We start from the raw sequence: 22,621 nt of genomic DNA on the forward strand, positions 1-22,621 counted from the left end.
TCATGTGTGCATCCAATCATCATGGTTGGGTAAAGCCTGATTAAGAACAATGTGTGAATCAGGCCACCATATGAGAGATAAAATTAAGAAAAGACATATTGTTATGGAAATTGCTGGTGAAGAAGAGAGCCCCCCGGACACACAGTACTGAACCTCTTTGGCTTCCAGTCAAGAAGACCAGAAAAGAACCGCCTTAGGTTTCTGGGGTTTTCTAGTAGTATTTGCTAGTGCCTTTTCAGTTTAGCAGGATCTTGTCTTGTAGAGTAGAACAATAAGCACTAGAACTCAATCTTCTGGTCTCAGCGTGGTTCTTCACTCTATATCCTGACACGTATTGCTGCTATTTTATTCTGGGCAATGAGAGTAGTGAATGGTGTGATTTTTTCCCCTCATCACTTCCCCAGCTGCTTTTTACCCCACAGGGGACATTTTTAACTACTGCAATTTGATTTCTAAATCAACATTCCATTTAGTCCCAGCTGGTTGAAGTCTAGTCATGACCAACTTCTGGCCAAAACAGCTTGTGCTTGCTAGAGCTGTGCAGCGGCTTAAAGCAGGGTCAAAGTCAAGCCTCCAAGAGGGCTTCAGTTGCCTCCACAACTGCATGGGCACCTTTAAAAGCATCTTCCTTCCTCCTGGAATATGGAGAAGCAAGAGTGTATGCTGCTTCGGAGCCCCAGGGACAGACTTCCCTAACCAGGGGCAGGGAGTGGGTTAGGGCCATCTCACCCTCCTTTGCTGCATTCAGCATGTATACTCTTGACCTTATGCAGAATCTCCCACTGCTCTTCCTTTCAGGTAGCATCACCCCTGCTCCCTCACAGAATCCTGTCCTTGTTCTTCACCCAACGTTGTCTCTTCTCAGAAAGGAAACATTCCCTAATGGCAGGCTGGCAGCCAAAAAGGAAGCAGGAATGGGGGGGGGGGGGGAGAGAGAGAGAGAGAGAGAGAGAGAGAGAGAGAGAGAGAGAGATTTGAGCAACTTATGGGCATGCTGACTCTAGAGCAGCCTTTCTCAACTTTTTGACCCTGGAGGAACCTTTGAAATATTTTTCAGGCCTTAGGGAACCCCTGCACATTCAGGCTCAAATATAGGCCAGAAGTTGAAAAATTATGTTCGTTTCATGGGTAGGCCTGTATATATGCATTAACAGTGTTCTTAAACTAAAACGCGGTGGCGCTGTGGGTTAAACCGCTGAGCTGCCGATCGGAAGGTCGGCGGTTCGAAACCGTGCGGCGGGGTGAGCTCCCATTACTCGTCCCAGCTCCTGCTCACCTAGCAGTTCAAAAACATGCAAATGTGAGTAGATCAATAGGTACCGCTTTGGCGGGAAGGTAACGGCGTTCCGAGTCGTCATGCTGGCCACATGACCCAGAAGTGTCTACGGACAACACCGGCTCTAAGGCTTAGAAACGGAGATGAGCACCGCCCCCTAGAGTCAGACACGACTGGACTTTACGTCAAGGGAAACCTTTACCTTTACCTTAAACTAAAAATAAAGAATGAAATGTACCTCCTTAAGGTGAAGTTGCCCAAGTTTCAAATAATTTTTTTAATAAATTTTGATCTCCCAGGGAACCCCTAGTGACCTCTCATGGAACCCTAGGTTTCCACAGAACCCTGGTTGAGAAAACCTGGTTAGACAGTGTATCGCAATCCAGCATATCTTGAGTCCACTGAATGGAGGACGTTTGGACCACTGATGTTTTGCAACCAAGTCCCTTCTAATTATCTTGCTTTTTCCCATTCCCATTATTCACTATGGTGGTGAAGCAAAGAGCAGACAGGAATGGCTGGAGCCACCATTTTAAAAGCTGGCTGTCAAATTGGCTGAGTGCCATGGACCTGACAGCAACATTTGAAACCCCTGGGCACCATGACCTGCAGTGTCAGGACAAGACCACCACAAGTAGCCTTATCCATTCTTTATGTCCTTTCCATAAGACCTGGCAACCAAGGTAAAGGGAGGAAAAACAAAGATAACCCTGAAACCAGACTGACATCCCTTGGTGGGATGTTCCTGGAGTTTATAGGGAAGCAGCTGTAGTTTAAGATTGGAGGGAGAGGGAGCTCCTCTGTGCATGTTGCTGGCAAACAATCCAACAATTAGCTGGCCAATTTTGTTGATTACAGCAAACATATGATCTCCTGAATCAGATATCAGATGAATGGCTATTGGATATCTATTGACAAATAAATGAATTTTGCATTTGATCTAGTGCTAGTAAAAAGTTTGCTAGTGGAAATTTCTAAGCAAAATATAAGCCCTGGTTTTATTCTGTTCTGTTTCCTGTCTTCCTTGACCTCTCTAACAGCATTTTAAAGAATGTTTTGTTTCAATTAGCAATTTCTTTAGGGCCTCTCAGGACAATGGAATGGCCAGGAAAGGTACACTGAAACTGGGCATGGCGACCACATTCTTTGATGGTTAATCCAAGGTTATTCATATATACATTTATTTATTTATTTATTTATTTATATTTCAAATTTCGTCACCGCCCATCTCACTCATATTTGTATTTCAGCACATGTCAATATTTATTTCAGCATACTTTGGCACTTTTCTGTAAATCAGCAGGCTTTACAGGAAGTTGCTTCCAAACTTATCTGCCTGCCTGTAATTTAAATCCATTTCCCTTTGTCATGCACTTTGGAAGGTGAGAGAACAGGCCTTGGCCCTCTATGGGACATCATATCCTCCCTCAGGCTTCTTTTCTGAAGGTGAAGGGTGCCCAGTTCCTTCAGTTCTCTTCATAGCACCTAAAATCAGGGAGTCTGGGAGCACCTTTTCAGATTAACACATTTTATTAAAAGGCATAAGTTGCATCTCACAAAAGCTTATGCTTTTAAATAAAATGTGTTAATCCAAAAAGGTGCTACCACTCCTTCCAATTTCTGTTTACCACAACCTAGCATGGCTCTTCTACTAAAATATATTCATATGACCCAGTTTCTAATCCCCTGCCCCTCTGAACATACCCCACTTTCTCTGAATCTTTTAACTGTGGTTAGTAATTGGATGGCAGACCACCAAGAACTACCAGGATTGAAGCAAGACTGTGAAGTTGAAAAATATCTTGGAAGAAGACAACGGGAAACCAATTCTTTAACTCTGCGGAGAAAACTGTATTGTTGTGTCCGTGTAATCATCAGGAAGCAAGTTCAACTCAAGGGAATTTTTAGATTTATCCCTATTGAGAGGAAGCAGAGGAGTTGATGAGATCTCTTCCCTTGGTCTAGAAAACCTTACCAAATGAGGGGTCTTATTTAGTACATGGAATGGAATGGAATGAGGGAAAGAATTGAGGAGTCTGAGGACAACCTTCAAGTGTCTGTGGGTAATTTTAGCACCAGAGAATTTCTTCCAAATTAGCCCTTTTTTTTCAGAATGGATACTCTTCATTTACTCACTGTTTGTAGAAGATTCAGACAATGCCAGTGCAAAGTGACTTCACTACACCCTTCCAATTCATTTTACTCCTATCTTCCTCTGGGTTTAATTAAAATGCCACATTTGCAAAGCCTGCATACCCAGGCTAGGCAGACAAAGCACGCTTTCAGATATTTCTTTAACAAGTTGCTTCTCTCCAATTATTCCATTGCTATGGTAGTAGGTTCCTACTCCGGGCAAGCAGTTGGACAAGATAATCTGCAAGACCCCTCACTTTCTATGGTCTTATGAATTTTGGGTCTTTCCTGTTTTCCAGACTTCAGCCCTCAACTGAAAAACATCTTCTTGCTTCTCACAAGTCCATTGGACAATGCTCCTTATCCAGGCTACATCATCCTTATGTTCCAATCTCCAATTTTTTTTTCAAAAACCCCCAGGATTCAGTGCAGCCTGTCTACTGCCTATGTTCAAGTGATGTGGTGGAGGGCAGCAGCTGGGTTAATGAAGCCCTCAGAATTGCCCCAGACAGAGGGCCCCATCTTTAGTCTTGGATGGGGTTGCACTGCCCCAGACAGATCCGGTGTGTAACTTGGGGGTCCTCTTGGACTCAGACTCCTGCTCAAAAAGCAGGTGGCAGTCGTGGCCAGAAGGGCCTTTGCGCGTCTTCATGTTGTGCACCAGTTACGCCCTTTCCTGGATTGAGATGCCTTCCAGTCACTCATGCCCTGGCCATCTCCCATATATACTACTGTAATGCGCTCTACATGGGGCTACCCTTGAAAACTATCCGGAAGCTAGAGCTGGTCCAAAATGCGGCTGCGTGGGCGATTTTGGGTGCTTCAAAATCAGCACATATTACCCCTTTGCTTCTCGAGCTGCATTGAGTGCCAGTTTGCTTCCAGGTCCAATTCAAGGTGTTGGTTATTACCTTTAAAGCCCTACATGACATGGGTCCAGGTTACCTAAGGGACCGTCTCATCCCCGTTACAACAACCCGTCCCACCTGCTCATGCAGAGAGGGCATGCTGTGGACCCTGTCTGCAAGAGAACTCCATCTGGCGGGGTCCAGGAGGTGGGCCTTCTCTGCAGCAGCTCCCACCCTTTGGAACACCCTTCCTCCGGAAGTGAGGCTAGCCTCCTCTCTTCTGGACTTCAGGAAGTGATTGAAGACCTGGTTTTGTCACCATGCTTGGAATGGGGAGAGGAAGAGCCAATCTTGGGGTTTGTTGGTTCCCTAGTCCTTCCAAGGCCGGTCTTGTCCCCCTTTGGGTGGTATTAGATCTGCCATTACTTGGATCTCATTACATTTTATATTTATTTATTGATATTGATATTTATGGATGAATGGTATTATTTATGATTTTATTGAATTTTAAACTGTTTTATTGTGAACCACCCAGAGTCCCCTGTGTGGGGGAGATGGGTGGTGATAAAAATATAATCAATAAACAAACAAACAAACAAATAAATAACACCTAGCCCCTCTGCTGTGCTTTGGCTGCTTATTATCTTAGATTACCCCAAATACAAAGTTCTTCCTGGACATTACTCATCTTTTTGGACTAATTGAAGGAAGATGAGCAACCAAGGCAGAACAGAGTTAAATTATCATGGCAACTAGCCACACACCTTGCTGGCCTGCAAAACATGTTTCCTAATGAAGAGGGGCACTTCTGAATGAGAATCAGCATGGAACAGTATTCAGCTCTGCTATAACTGAAAGTGCTGGCCAGTTAACTGGTGATTTACCTGAATGGATGAGTTATATAGTGATAAGTAATAGGAAACTTTCTGCTGGGGAAGATAATAATTTACTGGGGGCAGAAGTTTGTTCATTCATTCATTCATTCATTCATTCATTCCTGAATCTACCAAGGACTCCCAGCAGTTTATAATCATAAGTAACAATTTTAGCAAGAAAAGCAAGTTCCTCTCATTAGATGTGGGATGGAATTGCTAATGAAGATGTCCTGGGCTGAAGAATCCACCATACCTCACTTGTAGCAGGATGTCAAAATACTTCCTGGATATGATGTTGCATTCTTTTGGAAATGTTTGCACATTCAAAGTAAAAATATTTTTCTTCTGTGCTGGGTAGTTATATTGAAGGATAGTCTAATTGGAAAAGAAGATTAGTTGCTATATTCCAATTTGTGTTGTAATGTGGGACAACAATGTTCAACAATCAATGTATGAATAAAATGGCATTTACTAATCCTGCTGCAGTCCAAGCAAACTGCAAAAAACCTCAATGTTAAAAACCAATTGAGAGGAAGGGGTGTCCATTAAATCAAAATTTATATAATAGACATAAATCATATGTAATTTACATAATTTATGCACTTTAAGAAAAATGTATTCAGCTTTTAATTCACATATAATTTATGTAAATTAAGTAAATGTAAGAATACTGTCTGGACAGCTTAGGAAACAATAGATTGTCTGTGGAGTCTGAACTCATGTTTCAGTCATCTGAAGTTTGCTGAATGGGGTTGTGTAAAATCAAGATTTTACTATGGGCATTCTCTAAAGGTGATATATTTTCATGGGGATCTGGAATATACAGTATATAATCTGAAATCATGGAGGCTAATTTATCTCTTTTTGTCACTGCCCCAGCTGACAACTTGACATGAACCTCTATCTGCCAATGCTGAGATACAGCGTAATAAGGATAGTCAATGCACTAGAGTAGATATTAGCTGGGGAAGTTTGTGGTTGTAGGGCAAGACCACACATGTGGTTTTTATTTACTTGGTATTCCTTAAATTCAAGATATCGTCCTCTGAGTATTGCATGCTGCTCCCAGTGGATCAAAGGCCAAAGTCACACAAGCGTTTATTATTTGTCCCTCTAGGCTCACCTGCACATAAACACAGCCATGCCCTGATAGCTCCACCTTGTACTGACCAGGGATCTCCGGAAGGGAGGCCTGCTGCAGCACCAGCCGGTTCTTCTTGTTCACATGGAATTCATGTTGGAAGCCTTTGCTGGATTTCACTGCCACCTTTAGATTTTCTATCTCAACGTATGTCAAGGCTGCATACTTGGCTAAACCTTGTAGGGCAACCACAGTGTCCTGGAAGAAAATAATAATCTTGTATAGTTTTTAAGTGCATTCCACTTTGAAGCCATTAGGCTTCATGCCTCTCTAGTCTTATGGTTTAGTTCTGAACTTCAGCAGGTATCACTTAGATTTCAAAAAGGGATTGACAAATAAAATAATGGAGGTCAGAAAACCTCCATGTTTATTTTAAGTCCTCTGTCCATCTTCCCTTTTCTTTTCCTGCTGCAGAGCTCTTGCTCAAACTTTGTCCTTCCCTCCCACTGTCACAAGCATAAGGTGGAATTCATGGCTTTAATCCGCTGATATCCTGGGAGGGACTTCATTCCTGTCTCATGGCTGATCTGCACGACCAGATTGCCTGGTTGCCAGTATGGGTCAGCAACTATTTTGGAAAAACTGGAATGGACAACACTCAATGGAGTGTGGATGCCCTATACTCGACGGAACAAATGTGACCTCCAGGTACGTTTTCCTGCTCCACTTTCAAAGTAGGGTTTTCCTATATCTGTCCCCAGTGCTGCTTTCTGTTTTGCCTGCTGCACTTTACTGTACTTTCTTCCAGGGTAACTCCTGCCCTTTGACTAGCTACTTCTCTGAGGCAGGAACACCCCCAAACAACATTTTCTCTGCTTTTCCTGAATGAACGCTGCTGCAGCTTCTTCTAAAGCAGCATCTTTCTTACCAGCATAGTGAACGTTTACTCTTTGGAATGAATATTTACATCAAACGTCTCTCAACGTTGAGTTTTTATATTCGATTCCCATGCACTTAATTATTTTTTTATTTTTTTAAAATTAGAATTCTTCAGTACAGTAAAAGTATACAAAATAAACAAAGATAGAAAGTAAGAAAAAAGAAAAGGAATGAAAAGAGAAGGAAACATATGGTTATGCCTTCTGCCCTTCTTTCTATCGAGAAATGATCATCTTTTTCTTTTCCCCATCCTCTTTGGCCCTTTTAAACCCCCAAATCCAGAAATCACCCATACAGTCTTTTCTTCTTTCAACAAAAAGTCCATAAAAGGTTTCCAGTCCTTCATCAAAAAAAGTCTGCCATTTTTTCTCTGACCAGACTGGTCAGCTTCACCATTTCTGCAAGCTCAGTAAATTTTATACTCCGATCTTCCACTGTAGGTACTTCATTGCTTTTCCACCTTTTTACATACAATAATCTTGCCACACCCAAGCGCTTAAGTATTGATGAAAACATACACACTTCCATTTCTTTTTACCCATCAAATGAATACTTGCTTAGGTATACAAATGAATATAAGATTTGCATGACCCCTTCCCACAAGCATATCTAACCTGACACAGTCTGATGCTGGACTACGCGGTGTCCTTTCATTAGGAAGCCTCTTTTTCTGTCGAGTACTGGCTGCAGCTTTTCTCTATAACTTGTATATGGATATATAGTGCCCTCCATGACACATTCTGTGGCTCTGAATTTATGGCTCAGTTTTACGTGAAGCATCTTGCTGTGTGGCTTACAGAAATAAACAACTTTTAATTGTTTTCTACTTCAATATGATAAATTGAACAGATTTACAATTTTGTTTTATAATTTCATTCCCTTAAGTCATTTCTTGTTGTAAAAGTTGCCTGAAGAGTTTTGTTACAAACTCTGCCTGTTAGCCACAGCTTTCACTTTTCCCTCCCTGATGAACTGAAGTGCTATCCACCCATTCCTGAATTAGCAGAAAGCTATACTACCATGTACTGTGTTGCCTCATTGCATCTATTGCCTCTGTTCTCCGTGACAGCACTTACCCAACTTCCTCCCAAAGTAGTGGGTAACAGAGCCTAACGGATTTTGTACAGATTGAGGTTGCCCTTGAAATGGTGATCCCTGGTATGGCTCAAAGTATCACCATCATTGAAGGCAATGTCATGGGGATCCAGCAGGAAAAGGTGAGATACGTGTGGGGAAAGTTCTTACTGTGTCAACGATCCACTGGCAGAATTTTTGATTCATCACCCATCCTAACACCAGCATATGCTCTACTCCAATAGTTCCCTTCCCACAACTTGACCTGTTACCTGCGTGGAGTAAAAGCCTCCCTATGGATTCTGCAGTTTGACAAGGATCCGCACTATCTTTGAGGCATGCTTAATATCATCTGTGGACACTTCTGGTTTAGACAGGTAAGCCAAGAGAAAATAGGCAACGATCTCAGTCTGAGAGATAGATGTCTCTAAAAAAAGAGAAAGAAACCTTGGAAGCTAAACTTCCATATGTATTGAATAACAAGCCACCCTGAGAGCTTAGCTAAACTCCTGTAACAAGCCTTTTGGGTCAGTGAGTATTTTACCTTGTAAACTTGTATTCCTTTAAAATTAAATATTTTTAAAGATTTTTCTTATCCCGTCTTTATTACTTGTATAAATAACTCAAGGCAGTGGACATACCTCGTACTGTACTCCTTCTTTCTCCTATTTCCCCCACAATTAATTAATTAGTTGTGGTAGGACTAAGCAGCTTTGGTTCAGGAGCTCCCTTTTCTCTTACACTCCTGGCACCTTCTTAGAAAGTCACTGATTAGAACAGAGCATTTGGATTCAAATTCCTGCTCAATTACTTCCTGGGTGCCTGCAGGCAAGTTTCATATTACCACGAAAATGGTAATGGTAATGATGCTTCTTATAGGGCTGTTTGGAAAATAAACAAGGGGGAGACTGACAATAAACTCCATAATGAAAAATAGTACCTTAATGACACGATAGCAAAAGGCCCAACAAGCAGTGGACCATGAGCAGTCCAAGTTCCTAGTTCCTGGGCCTTTCTTTTCACCATCAGTTCCAGTTTTGCTGTTTTGCTGTTTTTTAAACCAGCCCTTTGCCTTGGCAAACCTGTATTTCTTGCTTTTAAGTAAGAACTGCCAAAGAGAAAGAGATCCCACTGTTATGAGCAAACATTAACAAGTTTAGGCTGCCAACCCAGTGTTGGAGATGTTGACAAATCAGCATGCCTTATCTTTGCCTATGTATGAGTTGCTCTAGGATGCAGACTCTATGTGCAAGGAAGCTGTTTGTTGCCACTTCCACTTCCTCTCTCTCTCTTCCTCCTGCTTCACCACTGGGAGAGAAGCATGAGGCATGTAGCTCCTCTCCCTCCATCTTGGGCCATGTGGTGGGCCTAAGAATTCAAACGGAGTTTTTCCCTTTTCTTCCAAACAGCTCTTTGCAGCAATGAGGGCTGAGAGTTTAAGTTTAGGGAAAGAACAGAAGAAACAAAGAATCTTCATTTTTCCACCAAAGATGGATGTAACTGAACCAAGAATAAAATCAGGAAGGCTCTTTTTACTTTTAAACTTACTTTGTCTAAGCATGTGGTTCTTTATACTTGGGAGGGCTGAGTGTGTAAGATCAATAACCTGTATTTCTCTAACATGCACATTAAAGCTATTAAAGATAATATTCTTTTTCTGTGTGCAGCTTCTCCACTGTGTAAATGTCAGCACAGAAAGTCAATTTCTGTTCCATTTCTGATGTACAATGGGAAAGCATTGATTTTGTAGTGCTAGGAACCATCCTTCTGAAAATATTTCCTAATCCCACAGAAACTCATGGACTAATATATAATCTTGAATTTCTGTTTCTTTCCACAGGAAAATAAAAAAAAGATGTCTGAATAACTGAATTAGCCTGGTGTGAACGCTAAAATGTCTGGAAATGATTGTTCTTATCTTGTTTCATTCTGATGGGGATGTTGATCTCATCACAGACCTGCAGGGCTGGAAGGCGGAAGGGCTATTTAGAGTGGCCCTTTTATCTTTGACTCGCTCTTGGGGCTGATCTGCACAACCGGGTTGCCCCAGCCCAGGTACCAGCTACTAACTGATCATCAAGAACCGGCATGTACCACATCATCCTCCACCTACCCTCGCCCGTCTTTTCCTGCTTTGTGTCAAAATAATGTTTTCTGCCTGCACAAGCAGTCTATCTGGTTCCGGGCTGCTGTGCTTCATTTCATTGTAGGCAAATGCCTCTACTCCACTTGGCTCCTGATGCTATATGGCAGGAACCTTCTCTCCCTCTGGCCACCAGTCACTGCTCTCCGCAGCCATTTTCTCCTGAGCTGCAGGGTTGCCTGCCTTTTTCAGAAAAGATTATGACCCGTGATCCCAGCAGTTAATTATGGGTTTAGGTAGGAAAAGAGCCAAATGCTGAGAATTGCTAAGCTGGGTTGGGGGAACAATGAAAGCTGTTTTGTTGCTGATCTTTCTTAACAAGTTCACCAGTGAGATGTGGGGGGGCTTTAAAGCAAGCAAACCTATTCATTTATGGAATGGTGAAAGAGTGGGCCTTTTTGTTTCATTTTTTTTTAAACAGGGTATATTGACAGGAGCTCTGCCAGCTTTATCTTGTAGCCCATGTGACAGAAAGAATGGTAAAATTCTGGTATTTTCATTCTCTTTTTTACCGGTGGGCACACCTGGTGGGAAGGTGTCCAGTCCAAGGAGGAGTCAGTGGAGTGGGGAGCTCATACAAAAGATCTATTAATGAAGGAAATTCCTGTCCATGGAAAGGAACATGATTGTTAATGGCTTCTTGGCACACATGGGAGGAATGAAGAAGCTGGGATATTCCACCAATTAGGGCCTGCAGTAATTGTGGCATAGACAGAATACCACACCATCACCATGACCAAAGCAGAGGAAGGAGTTGAAATCAAAAAAGCTATTTTCAGCCAGCTTATTCATGGGAGTCAAACAGCTTAGGGTTATAGGGTATATGTGTGTTTACAAAGACAGAAAATATGTTTAACAAAACAGACTCAAGAATCTCAAGCTAACAATCACTATCACATGTCCCAGAAGCTAGAGAACAAAGGACTTGATTTCCACAGCCTGCTTCATAGAGCTGAAAGGAGCCACTGAGATCACTGAGTCCAACTCCTTGCTACTGCAGGAATTCAAATGAAAGCATCCCTGACAGATGGTTGTCTAGTCCCTGCCTGCACATTTCCAATAAAGTGTAGTCCACTACTTCTCACATAAATTTTGCCTGTCTTCCAGAATGATTGATAGGAACCCATTTGGTTCTAGAAGCTCTGTTATATTGATGAACTTAACAGAATTTTGCAATTCTGAGGGCTTCATTAACCCAGCTGCTGCCCTCCACCACATCACTTGAATATAGGCAGTAGACAGGCTGCACTGAATCCTGGGGGTTTTTTGAAAAAAAAAATTGGAGATTGGAACATAAGGATGATGTAGCCTGGATAAGGAGCATTGTCCAATGGACTTGTGAGAAGCAAGAAGATGTTTTTCAGTTGAGGGCTGAAGTCTGGAAAACAGGAAAGACCCAAAATTCATAAGACCATAGAAAGTGAGGGGTCTTGCAGATTATCTTGTCCAACTGCTTGCCCGGAGTAGGAACCTACTACCATAGCAATGGAATAATTGGAGAGAAGCAACTTGTTAAAGAAATATCTGAAAGCGTGCTTTGTCTGCCTAGCCTGGGTATGCAGGCTTTGCAAATGTGGCGTTTTAATTAAACCCAGAGGAAGATAGGAGTAAAATGAATTGGAAGGGTGTAGTGAAGTCACTTTGCACTGGCATTGTCTGAATCTTCTACAAACAGTGAGTAAATGAAGAGTATCCATTCTGAAAAAAAAGGGCTAATTTGGAAGAAATTCTCTGGTGCTAAAATTACCCACAGACACTTGAAGGTTGTCCTCAGACTCCTCAATTCTTTCCCTCATTCCATTCCATTCCATGTACTAGATAAGACCCCGCATTTGGTAAGGTTTTCTAGACCAAGGGAAGAGATCTCATCAACTCCTCTGCTTCCTCTCAATAGGGATAAATCTAAAAATTCCCTTGAGTTGAACTTGCTTCCTGATGATTACACGGACACAACAATACAGTTTTCTCCGCAGAGTTAAAGAATTGGTTTCCCGTTGTCTTCTTCCAAGATATTTTTCAACTTCACAGTCTTGCTTCAATCCTGGTAGTTCTTGGTGGTCTGCCATCCAATTACTAACCACAGTTAAAAGATTCAGAGAAAGTGGGGTATGTTCAGAGGGGCAGGGGATTAGAAACTGGGTCATATGAATATATTTTAGTAGAAGAGCCATGCTAGGTTGTGGTAAACAGAAATTGGAAGGAGTGGTAGCACCTTTTTGGATTAACACATTTTATTTAAAAGCATAAGCTTTTGTGAGATGCAACTTACGCCTTTTAATAAAATGTGTTAATCTGAAAAGGTGCTCCCAGACTCCCTGATTTTAGGTGCTATGAAGAGAACTGAAGGAACTGGGCACCCTTCACCTTCAGAAAAGAAGCCTGAGGGAGGATACGATGTCCCATAGAGGGCCAAGGCCTGTTCTCTCGCCTTCCAAAGTGCATGACAAAGGGAAATGGATTTAAATTACAGGCAGGCAGATAAGTTTGGAAGCAACTTCCTGTAAAGCCTGCTGATTTACAGAAAAGTGCCAAAGTATGCTGAAATAAATGTTGACATGTGCTGAAATACAAATATGAGTGAGATGGGCGGTGACGAAATTTGAAATATAAATAAATAAATAAATAAATGTATATATGAATAACCTTGGATTAACCATCAAAGAATGTGGTCGCCATGCCCAGTTTCAGTGTACCTTTCCTGGCCATTCCATTGTCCTGAGAGGCCCTAAAGAAATTGCTAATTGAAACAAAACATTCTTTAAAATGCTGTTAGAGAGGTCAAGGAAGACAGGAAACAGAACAGAATAAAACCAGGGCTTATATTTTGTTTAGAAATTTCCACTAGCAAACTTTTTACTAGCACTAGATCAAATGCAAAATTCATTTATTTGTCAATAGATATCCAATAGCCATTCATCTGATATCTGATTCAGGAGATCATATGTTTGCTGTAATCAACAAAATTGGCCAGCTAATTGTTGGATTGTTTGCCAGCAACATGCACAGAGGAGCTCCCTCTCCCTCCAATCTTAAACTACAGCTGCTTCCCTATAAACTCCAGGAACATCCCACCAAGGGATGTCAGTCTGGTTTCAGGGTTATCTTTGTTTTTCCTCCCTTTACCTTGGTTGCCAGGTCTTATGGAAAGGACATAAAGAATGGATAAGGCTACTTGTGGTGGTCTTGTCCTGACACTGCAGGTCATGGTGCTCAGGGGTTTCAAATGTTGCTGTCAGGTCCATGGCACTCAGCCAATTTGACAGCCAGCTTTTAAAATGGTGGCTCCAGCCATACCTGTCTGCTCTTTGCTTCACCACCATAGTGAATAATGGGAATGGGAAAAAGCAAGATAATTAGAAGGGACTTGGTTGCAAAACATCAGTGGTCCAAACGTCCTCCATTCAGTGGACTCAAGATATGCTGGATTGCGATACACTGTCTAACCAGGTTTTCTCAACCAGGGTTCTGTGGAAACCTAGGGTTCCATGAGAGGTCACTAGGGGTTCCCTGGGAGATCAAAATTTATTAAAAAAATTATTTGAAACTTGGGCAACTTCACCTTAAGGAGGTACATTTCATTCTTTATTTTTAGTTTAAGGTAAAGGTAAAGGTTTCCCTTGACGTAAAGTCCAGTCGTGTCTGACTCTAGGGGGCGGTGCTCATCTCCGTTTCTAAGCCTTAGAGCCGGCGTTGTCCGTAGACACTTCTGGGTCATGTGGCCAGCATGACGACTCGGAACGCCATTACCTTCCCGCCAAAGCGGTACCTATTGATCTACTCACATTTGCATGTTTTCGAACTGCTAGGTGAGCAGGAGCTGGGACGAGTAATGGGAGCTCACCCTGCCGCGCGGTTTCGAACCGCCGACCTTCCGATCGGCAGCTCAGCGGTTTAACCCACAGCGCCACCGCGTTTTAGTTTAAGAACACTGTTAATGCATATATACAGGCCTACCCATGAAACGAACATAATTTTTCAACTTCTGGCCTATATTTGAGCCTGAATGTGCAGGGGTTCCCTAAGGCCTGAAAAATATTTCAAAGGTTCCTCCAGGGTCAAAAAGTTGAGAAAGGCTGCTCTGGAGTCAGCATGCCCATAAGTTGCTCAAATCTCTCTCTCTCTCTCTCTCTCTCTCTCTCTCTCTCTCTCTCTCTCTCTCTCTCTCTCTCTCCCCATTCCTGCTTCCTTTTTGGCTGCCAGCCTGCCATTAGGGAATGTTTCCTTTCTGAGAAGAGACAACGTTGGGTGAAGAACAAGGACAGGATTCTGTGAGGGAGCAGGGGTGATGCTACCTGAAAGGAAGAGCAGTGGGAGATTCTGCATAAGGTCAAGAGTATACATGCTGAATGCAGCAAAGGAGGGTGAGATGGCCCTAACCCACTCCCTGCCCCTGGTTAGGGAAGTCTGTCCCTGGGGCTCCGAAGCAGCATACACTCTTGCTTCTCCATATTCCAGGAGGAAGGAAGATGCTTTTAAAGGTGCCCATGCAGTTGTGGAGGCAACTGAAGCCCTCTTGGAGGCTTGACTTTGACCCTGCTTTAAGCCGCTGCACAGCTCTAGCAAGCACAAGCTGTTTTGGCCAGAAGTTGGTCATGACTAGACTTCAACCAGCTGGGACTAAATGGAATGTTGATTTAGAAATCAAATTGCAGTAGTTAAAAATGTCCCCTGTGGGGTAAAAAGCAGCTGGGGAAGTGATGAGGGGAAAAAATCACACCATTCACTACTCTCATTGCCCAGAATAAAATAGCAGCAATACGTGTCAGGATATAGAGTGAAGAACCACGCTGAGACCAGAAGATTGAGTTCTAGTGCTTATTGTTCTACTCTACAAGACAAGATCCTGCTAAACTGAAAAGGCACTAGCAAATACTACTAGAAAACCCCAGAAACCTAAGGCGGTTCTTTTCTGGTCTTCTTGACTGGAAGCCAAAGAGGTTCAGTACTGTGTGTCCGGGGGGCTCTCTTCTTCACCAGCAATTTCCATAACAATATGTCTTTTCTTAATTTTATCTCTCATATGGTGGCCTGATTCACACATTGTTCTTAATCAGGCTTTACCCAACCATGATGATTGGATGCACACATGACTTTAAACCATAAGCCATGGCCAATAAGCTGCAGTGCTGGTTTATACAACATCCTAACAAACAAAACCCCACTTTATGGCTTAGTGCGTTACATGAGCAGTGTATAGTTAGCTTGGTCGTAAGAGGTCTTCCTGAAAACAGCTATATTCAGCAATGGGGGGGAGAGTGCAATCCAGCATCAGGTTTGGAGGAGCCCCCTACACACAGCCCTAGATGGCCTGTATAGATTTGTGCAAAATGAGATGTTAAAACGATGTAGTCAAGATGGCATAGCCACAGAACCTGGGCTAAAAACAAATGATGTATCTAGAAGAAATATCCTGGATAGAAAAATCACCAGGCACCCTCTCAAGGCTAGTTCAGGTATACGGCACCAAATTTGGCAAGTAAAAGTAGCCCCTCCGCAAAATACACTTTCCAAGGGAAACCAAACTGTCCTCTCAGCCATAAAAGATTTAGAAGGCCAAGGAATGCTGACAGGCTGGGAGGTGAACAGAGGTCTAGGAAACAAGGACAGTAGGGCAACAATTTATGATTCAGCCAAGGTGTGTGAGATTCCAGTTTAAACAAACTAAAAAATACTCCTATGCTGATGAGAATTGTCCCCTGACCTGTAAACGTAAGCAGCCACAAAAGTCATATTCAGTAGTGAACACAGAGAGAGCGAGGCTTCGGTAAATTCCCTAATGAAACAGTAGTTACTGACTTTTCAAAAGAAGCATTTAATTAGTTGAGAAGTGGGTGAAGCTACTTTGTTTTGTTCAGCAAGAGAACCTACAGGAAATGCCTCTGCAGTAGAAAAGCAGAACAAGGAACCATCAGGGAGGGGAGCCTCCTCATTTAGCTCTTTCACGGATCATTCCTCCCTTCGGGATCCAGAGCTGCAAAGCCTATACTGAACTTTCCCACATTTTCCAGTTTTCCAGTTTTTTGCTGCTCTAAGAAGTAGTGAGAAACTTAGGCAAATTACCCTTCATCAATAAGGGAGTGATTGCAGCACAAAGCCTCATTGGAAGCATCCTTAGAGTTTCACCCAGTCACTTAATCAGAATTCCCCATGGCACTTCTTAAGTTTCCAGGTATGTGGTATAAGAAGATAATTTTTGTACTTGTTCCAAATTTTAAAGGTGGAACTACATCTGACCAAGAATATAGGGTCTTTCCCTCTCCCTCTCTCTCTCATTAGAATTTTTCAATATAGTAAAACATACAAAGGCAAAGATAGAAAATAAGAATTAAAGAAAGAAGAAAAAGAAAAAACATACAATTATGTGTATGCCTACTGCCCTTCTTTCTATCAAGTACTCATCACCTTAATCTTTTCTCCAACCTCTTTGTCTGTTTTTAATCCCCAAATCCTGAAATCATCAATTCAATTTTTCTTCTTTTAACCATATAAGGTTTCCAGTCTTTCAGGAAGGTCTTTGTCATTTGTTGTCTGACCAAACTGGTCAGCTTCACCATTTCTATAAGTTCAGTTAATTTTATAATCCAGTCTTCCCCTGTAGGTATTTTGTTGCTTTCCCAGCTCTTTGTGTCTTGCTGCTGTTACTATATACAATATTACTTCCCCATATTTATTTTCTAATCGCTTGTCCATAAAACCCAGTAGGAATAATTCTGGTTTCACCATAGTGTTAGTTTGCAATATCTTTTGTGTCATTGTGTGGATTTGCACCCAAAATTTCTTTGCTTTTTCACAAGCCCACCATGCATCATAGAAAGTCCTTTCTTCCTTTTCACACTTCCAACAGCGGTTTGATGTTCCTTTATACATTTCAGACAATTTAGCTGGTGGCATACAACATCAGTACATCGTTTTATAAAAGTTCTCTCTTAAATTATAACACAATGTGAATTTAATACCGGATCCCCACATTTTCTCTCGTATGTCCATATTTATATTATAACCAAAGTTTGCAGCCCATTTCACCATATAGTCTTTGACTGACAGACAGACAGAAACTTTATTTCAGTCATTGACCAATAAAAATACATTCTATAAAACAAACAAAGTAAAATTATCCCCTAACATCAGTAACTGTTGGCAACCATTTGTGGGCGAAGCTTACACATAATGTAGCAGAATTTTGCTACTTTTAGAGAAATAAATTTATCTTGGTTAGTGATGTTAGGGGGTAATTTTGCCTTGTTTGTTTTATAGAATGTATAAAAATTCCTCACTGGTATCTATTTCAACTTGCTTATGTCTGATGTCAGTCAATATGCATTTCCCCAACCCCGCCCAAATATGGAAAAGTAGAAAGAGAGAGATGGGCACAAAAGTTAGCTTCCATGTTTGAAAGCAGTCAACCTTGCGAGGAACTCTTCCTATAGAACCGTCCCTTCCATATATTCTGACACAAAGCCCCTTATTATCGTTATGCAATTCAGAGCTCAGCGGCAGGCTAGGAGGAATACTTCTTTTTCTCAGCTAGCAACTGGGTTCCACTATTCACACATTTTAAAAACATGATGCTGAAATTGACCCCATTCAGTCTGAAGGAAATGCACCAGGGCACCTGGTCGGGGTTGTTTATACTGATGATTTCCTTACAGCTCTTGACCCTGGAAAGGGCTGGGGTGTGTGGATTTTACAAGCATTACTTCATGTCAACCACACCATCCAAATTAGGATTCCACAGCAGCAGCAGCAGCATTATTATTATTATTATTATTATTATTATTATTATTATTATTATGTCTTAAAATAAAGGCGATCTCGAGGAGGAGGAGGAGGAGGAGGAGGAGGAGGAGGAGGAGGAGGAGGAAAGCGGCATTAGAGGCCCTGGCAGTATTCCTCCTGGACACACGACTTCTGCTCAAAGAGCAGGTGGCAGTTGTGGCCAGGAGGGCCTTTGCTCAACCTCAGGTTGTGCGCCAGCTACGCCCCTTCTTGGATCGGGAAGCCCTCCAGTCAGTCACTCATGCCCTAGTCATCTCCTGTATAGACTACTGCAATGTGCTGTACATGGGGCTACCCTTGAAGAGTATCCAGAAGCTACAGCTGGTTCAGAATGTGGCCGCGCGAGCAGTCTTGGGTAGCCCAAGGATGGTGCATGTAACACTTTTGCTGCAGGAGCTGCATTGGGTGCCAATTTGCTTCTGGGTCCAATTCAAGGTGTTGGTTATCACCTTTAAAGCCCTACGTGGCATGGGTCCAAGTTACCTGAGGAACCGTCTCATCCCCATTGCATTGACCCATCCCACCCGGTCAGGCAGAAAAGGCATGTTATGGACCCCATCCATGAGATTGTTGATTGGCGGGGCCCAGGAAGACAGCCTCCTCTGCCATGGCCCCTGCCCTGTGGAACACTCTTCCCCAAGAGGTGAGGCAGGCCCCCTCTCTCCTGGCCTTCCAGAAAGGGTTAAAGACCTGGCTCTCGCTAGGGGGTAGTCAATCCTGGGGGTGGTTAGTGCCCTAAAGTGCCCTCTCCTGTGTACTTATGAATTTAAATTAGAATTTTTAATATTGCCATTCTGGATTCTATTTTCTATTTATATTATTTATATTTAAGATATCCTGTTTTTATCATATTTTAATCTCTTTTTAGCTTTACTGTAAACCGCCCAGAGTTCCTCTTTTGAGGGAGATGGGCAGTGATGAAATTTGATAAATAAATAAAATAAACATTGAAGGCTCTTACTGGGGACGGCTGTATCAGAAGCTAGCATTATGATTAAAGTCACCAGTCACTGATCTCTATCAACTTAAGATTTTTAAAAATATATAAATATATATTTACATATGGACAAAATAATAGTAACAACAATTGTAGTAAGTCACTTACCAGCATGGAATTCTGATTCGTCATTCCTGGGTGTGATGCAAAATTCAGTTGAGATGCTGGAGAAACAGTTTCTAATCTTGAGGAATAGAAACTGAAACTGTTTCCTTTCATATATATATATAAAAGAAACTAGTCCAGGAATTGTTGCTACTACGGGATGGAGGCAGAGATGCCAGCAAGAAGAGGTAAAAGAAATCACCCCGTAGGCAGGTTAAGGGTTCTACGTTCTGAAACAGCTTGGCTGACAGGTGACAGGAGTGGGGCTTCTCCATACCTGTGACCTGTTAGTTGGCTAACTTGACAGGAGGCTACATCGGCCAATCTAAACAGCTGCCTGCACCCATCCTCCCACCCCTGTTAAGAAGCAGGATCGGTGGTTGCTTTTTGCTGGCAGGGGTTGTTCGGTGGGAGGGAAACGAAGTCAGTGGGACCCATCCCCGCTTTCCTTAACTTAGCCCAGAGCTGGTACGTAAGGACAGTGCTGCTTCCAGCCTCACCACAATTGCAGAAAAGAGGTCAATAGTGGTGGTAGCACAATTTTATGCTGACGTGCTTTTCTTCCAGCCAAAGGACTGGATAGGACTTCAATGTAGCTGGCTGGACAAGCTCTCAGAAGCAGCAGTGGGCCCTACAGGGCATCCGTCCTACCTACCACTGAAGATTAGTACAAATGTTGGTGAATGCCGCTGTTATCTGAATTATTGCTACTGCACTAATTTAAGTAATTTGATTGTATTGTATGTCTACTTTTTAGTTTTATTAATGATCACAGGGTATGTACAGTATTTTTACGGTAGTGTTTTCCGGCCTAAAGGCTGTAATAAAGGTTGGGATTTGAATGGGTCTTACGGGGGCAAGCAATACAAGCACCCGCTAAATTTGCCCCTGCAAAGGAGGAATGGCTCAAGGTGAGACTTTTCCTAGTCCGGATCTAAATGAGGGAATTTTTGTTCTGTGAAAGAGAAACACTTTGGGCATCCTTCAGTATAGTTTATTTTCATTTGCACTCAAGCATATTTTGTGGACTATTCTCAGGGATTCTAATACTAAAACAGAATATGATTTAAAACACAAACGTGTAACAATTTCACTGTCGCATTTGCTCTTAGGGTGGCAAATAGAACCAGAGGAATTTTTGAGGAATTATGATCCCATAAGATGTCCAAAAAAGACTTATCTTCTGTACGAAATTAAGTGGAGAAAGCATGGCAAAATGTGGAGGAACTGGTGCACCAGTAGCACCTCCCGACATGCAGAAATCAATGCTTTGGAAACAATTGAGGAGATGCAGCAGCAGAGAACAAGAACGTGCCACATCACTTGGTTTCTAAGTTGGAGCCCTTGTGGTTTGTGTAGCCGCTCCATCATTGAGTTTTTGAAGGCACATCCTAATGTGGTGCTGGAGATAAGAGTAGCTCAGTTGTTCAGACCTCATGACAACCGCAACAGGAAGGGCCTCAGGGACCTGGTCAATTCTGGAGTCCAGATATTCATCATGAGTCCATTTGGTAAGTTAATATTATTACCCCAGACCTACTCACATAAGGACACTAAGTCTCTGCTGCAGCCAGGCACCGTTTCCCCAGGTTGAGCTGAGTCCCCAGTGGGTGAGTTGTAGAAGTTCTGTTTGCCGTTTTATAGCTTAGTGTGTTTTAACGTGCTATGTTATTTGATTCTGCATCATAACGTAACTGGTAAATTATGCAGATCCTGTAACTGGCAATCACACAAATGGCATAAGGTACATCATGGTATGTGTGATGTCACTTGCGCCCTACAGATGCCTATGAACAACTGAAAGAAGTTTGTATGCAGACTTCTGTGTTGTAAATTAGTCTGTTTTAATTACTGGTTACAATTAACTAACGGACTAACAAATTCAATTAGTCTGTACCTCTGCATTTACGGCATCACTGACAGACTATCTCCATTTATAACATTAAAGCACTTAACGTGCCACCTAAAAGTCGTACAAACCTTTGTTGTAACAGCCGAGCTATTTTACATGCTTTGGTCAATATCTGTAGCATGAATATGAGAAGGTTGCCAATTCAAGAGCAAGAGGTGCTGAAGAAACGTCTGCCATAAAAAACCATTATTAAAGTAAGCACTTCTCACAGCTTTAGTAGAGTTCTTATAACTGGACCAGAGCAGAAGTCAAGCCCGTCAGTCTCTGTCAGTCTCCAGACGGAGACATTTGTCCTATGTACAACTGACCAGATACTTGTTTCTTTAGATTATTATCATTGCTGGAGAACATTTGTGGCTCACCGAGGAAGAATGGACAACTGCTGTTTTGTACCATGGCATCCCTTATTATGGATGTTGTATAATTCCTCACAACTTAATCAAATCCTAAATGAGTAAGTTGTTACTTTGAAAGAAAAGCTAAATTCAAAATCCATGTGAGTGCCTAACTGCTAGCATTTTATTTTAGTAAAAGAATTTGGTTGCCTTTGCCTGAAAGATTGTGGATAAATCTGGAGGAAGTGGCAGATTGCCAGGTCTGTTCATTTACCTTTTATAAGTAGATAGACATACACAGACACACATTTACGTACATACACGCACATACGTATTAGAATTTTCCAGTAGAATAAAAATACACAAAACAAAACAAAAAAGATAGAAGCTAGAAAGAAATAGAATAGAAATGAGGAAAAAAACCCCATACAATTGTGCCTTCTGTCCTTCTTTCTATTCAGTCATTATCAATTTGATCTTTTGCCCAACTTCTTTCTCCCTTTTTAATCCCCAAATCTCAAAATCATCTTCTCTTCTTTCAGCAAAAAGTCCATATAAGGGTTCCAGTCAGTCAAAGAAGTCCTTATAGTTTTTTCTCTGGTCAAACTGGTCAGCTTCACCATTTCTGCCAGTTCAGTTAGTTTTATAGTCCAATCTTCCACTGTGGGTATTTCATTGCTTTTCCAAATTTTTCGTATAAGAAGACTTGTCTCGGTTACCACATACAATATTAATTTTCCACATTTCTTTTCTAATTCCTTATCCATAAAACTCAGTAGGAATAATTCTGATATCATCATGATGTTAATCCACAGTATCCTTTGCATCATTGTATGGATTTTCACCCATTTTTTTTCTTTTTTACAAGTCCACCATGCATGATAAAAAGTCCTCCTTCCTTTTCACACTTCCAACACTGGTCTGACATTTCTTTATACATTTTAGACAATTTAGCTGGTGCCATATACTATTGCTACATCGTTTTATAAAAATTCTCTTTTAAGTTATAACACAATGTAAATTTAGCACCAGTTCCCCACATTTTCTCCATAAATCCATATTTATATTATGTCCAAAATTTGCGGCCCATTTCACCATACAATCTTTAACATGTTCAACCTCTGTTT

The 22,621-nt window shown here is 41.8% G+C and overlaps 1 protein-coding gene across 1 annotated transcript; it reads left to right on the forward strand.

The window, feature by feature from the left end:
- Window positions 1–19,395: 19,395 nt before the first annotated feature.
- LOC134492484 (C->U-editing enzyme APOBEC-1-like) lies at window positions 19,396–21,753 on the forward strand. The gene is made up of 3 exons (XM_063296654.1): window positions 19,396–19,435; window positions 20,360–20,758; window positions 21,487–21,753. Exons 1-3 carry the CDS (start codon window positions 19,408–19,410, stop codon window positions 21,615–21,617), a joined length of 558 nt encoding a protein of 185 aa, XP_063152724.1. The 5' UTR covers window positions 19,396–19,407; the 3' UTR covers window positions 21,618–21,753.
- Window positions 21,754–22,621: the final 868 nt, after the last annotated feature.

The sequence above is a fragment of the Candoia aspera genome, chromosome 2 (assembly GCF_035149785.1).
Source record: "Candoia aspera isolate rCanAsp1 chromosome 2, rCanAsp1.hap2, whole genome shotgun sequence".
NCBI classification, from domain to species: Eukaryota; Metazoa; Chordata; class Lepidosauria; order Squamata; family Boidae; genus Candoia; species Candoia aspera.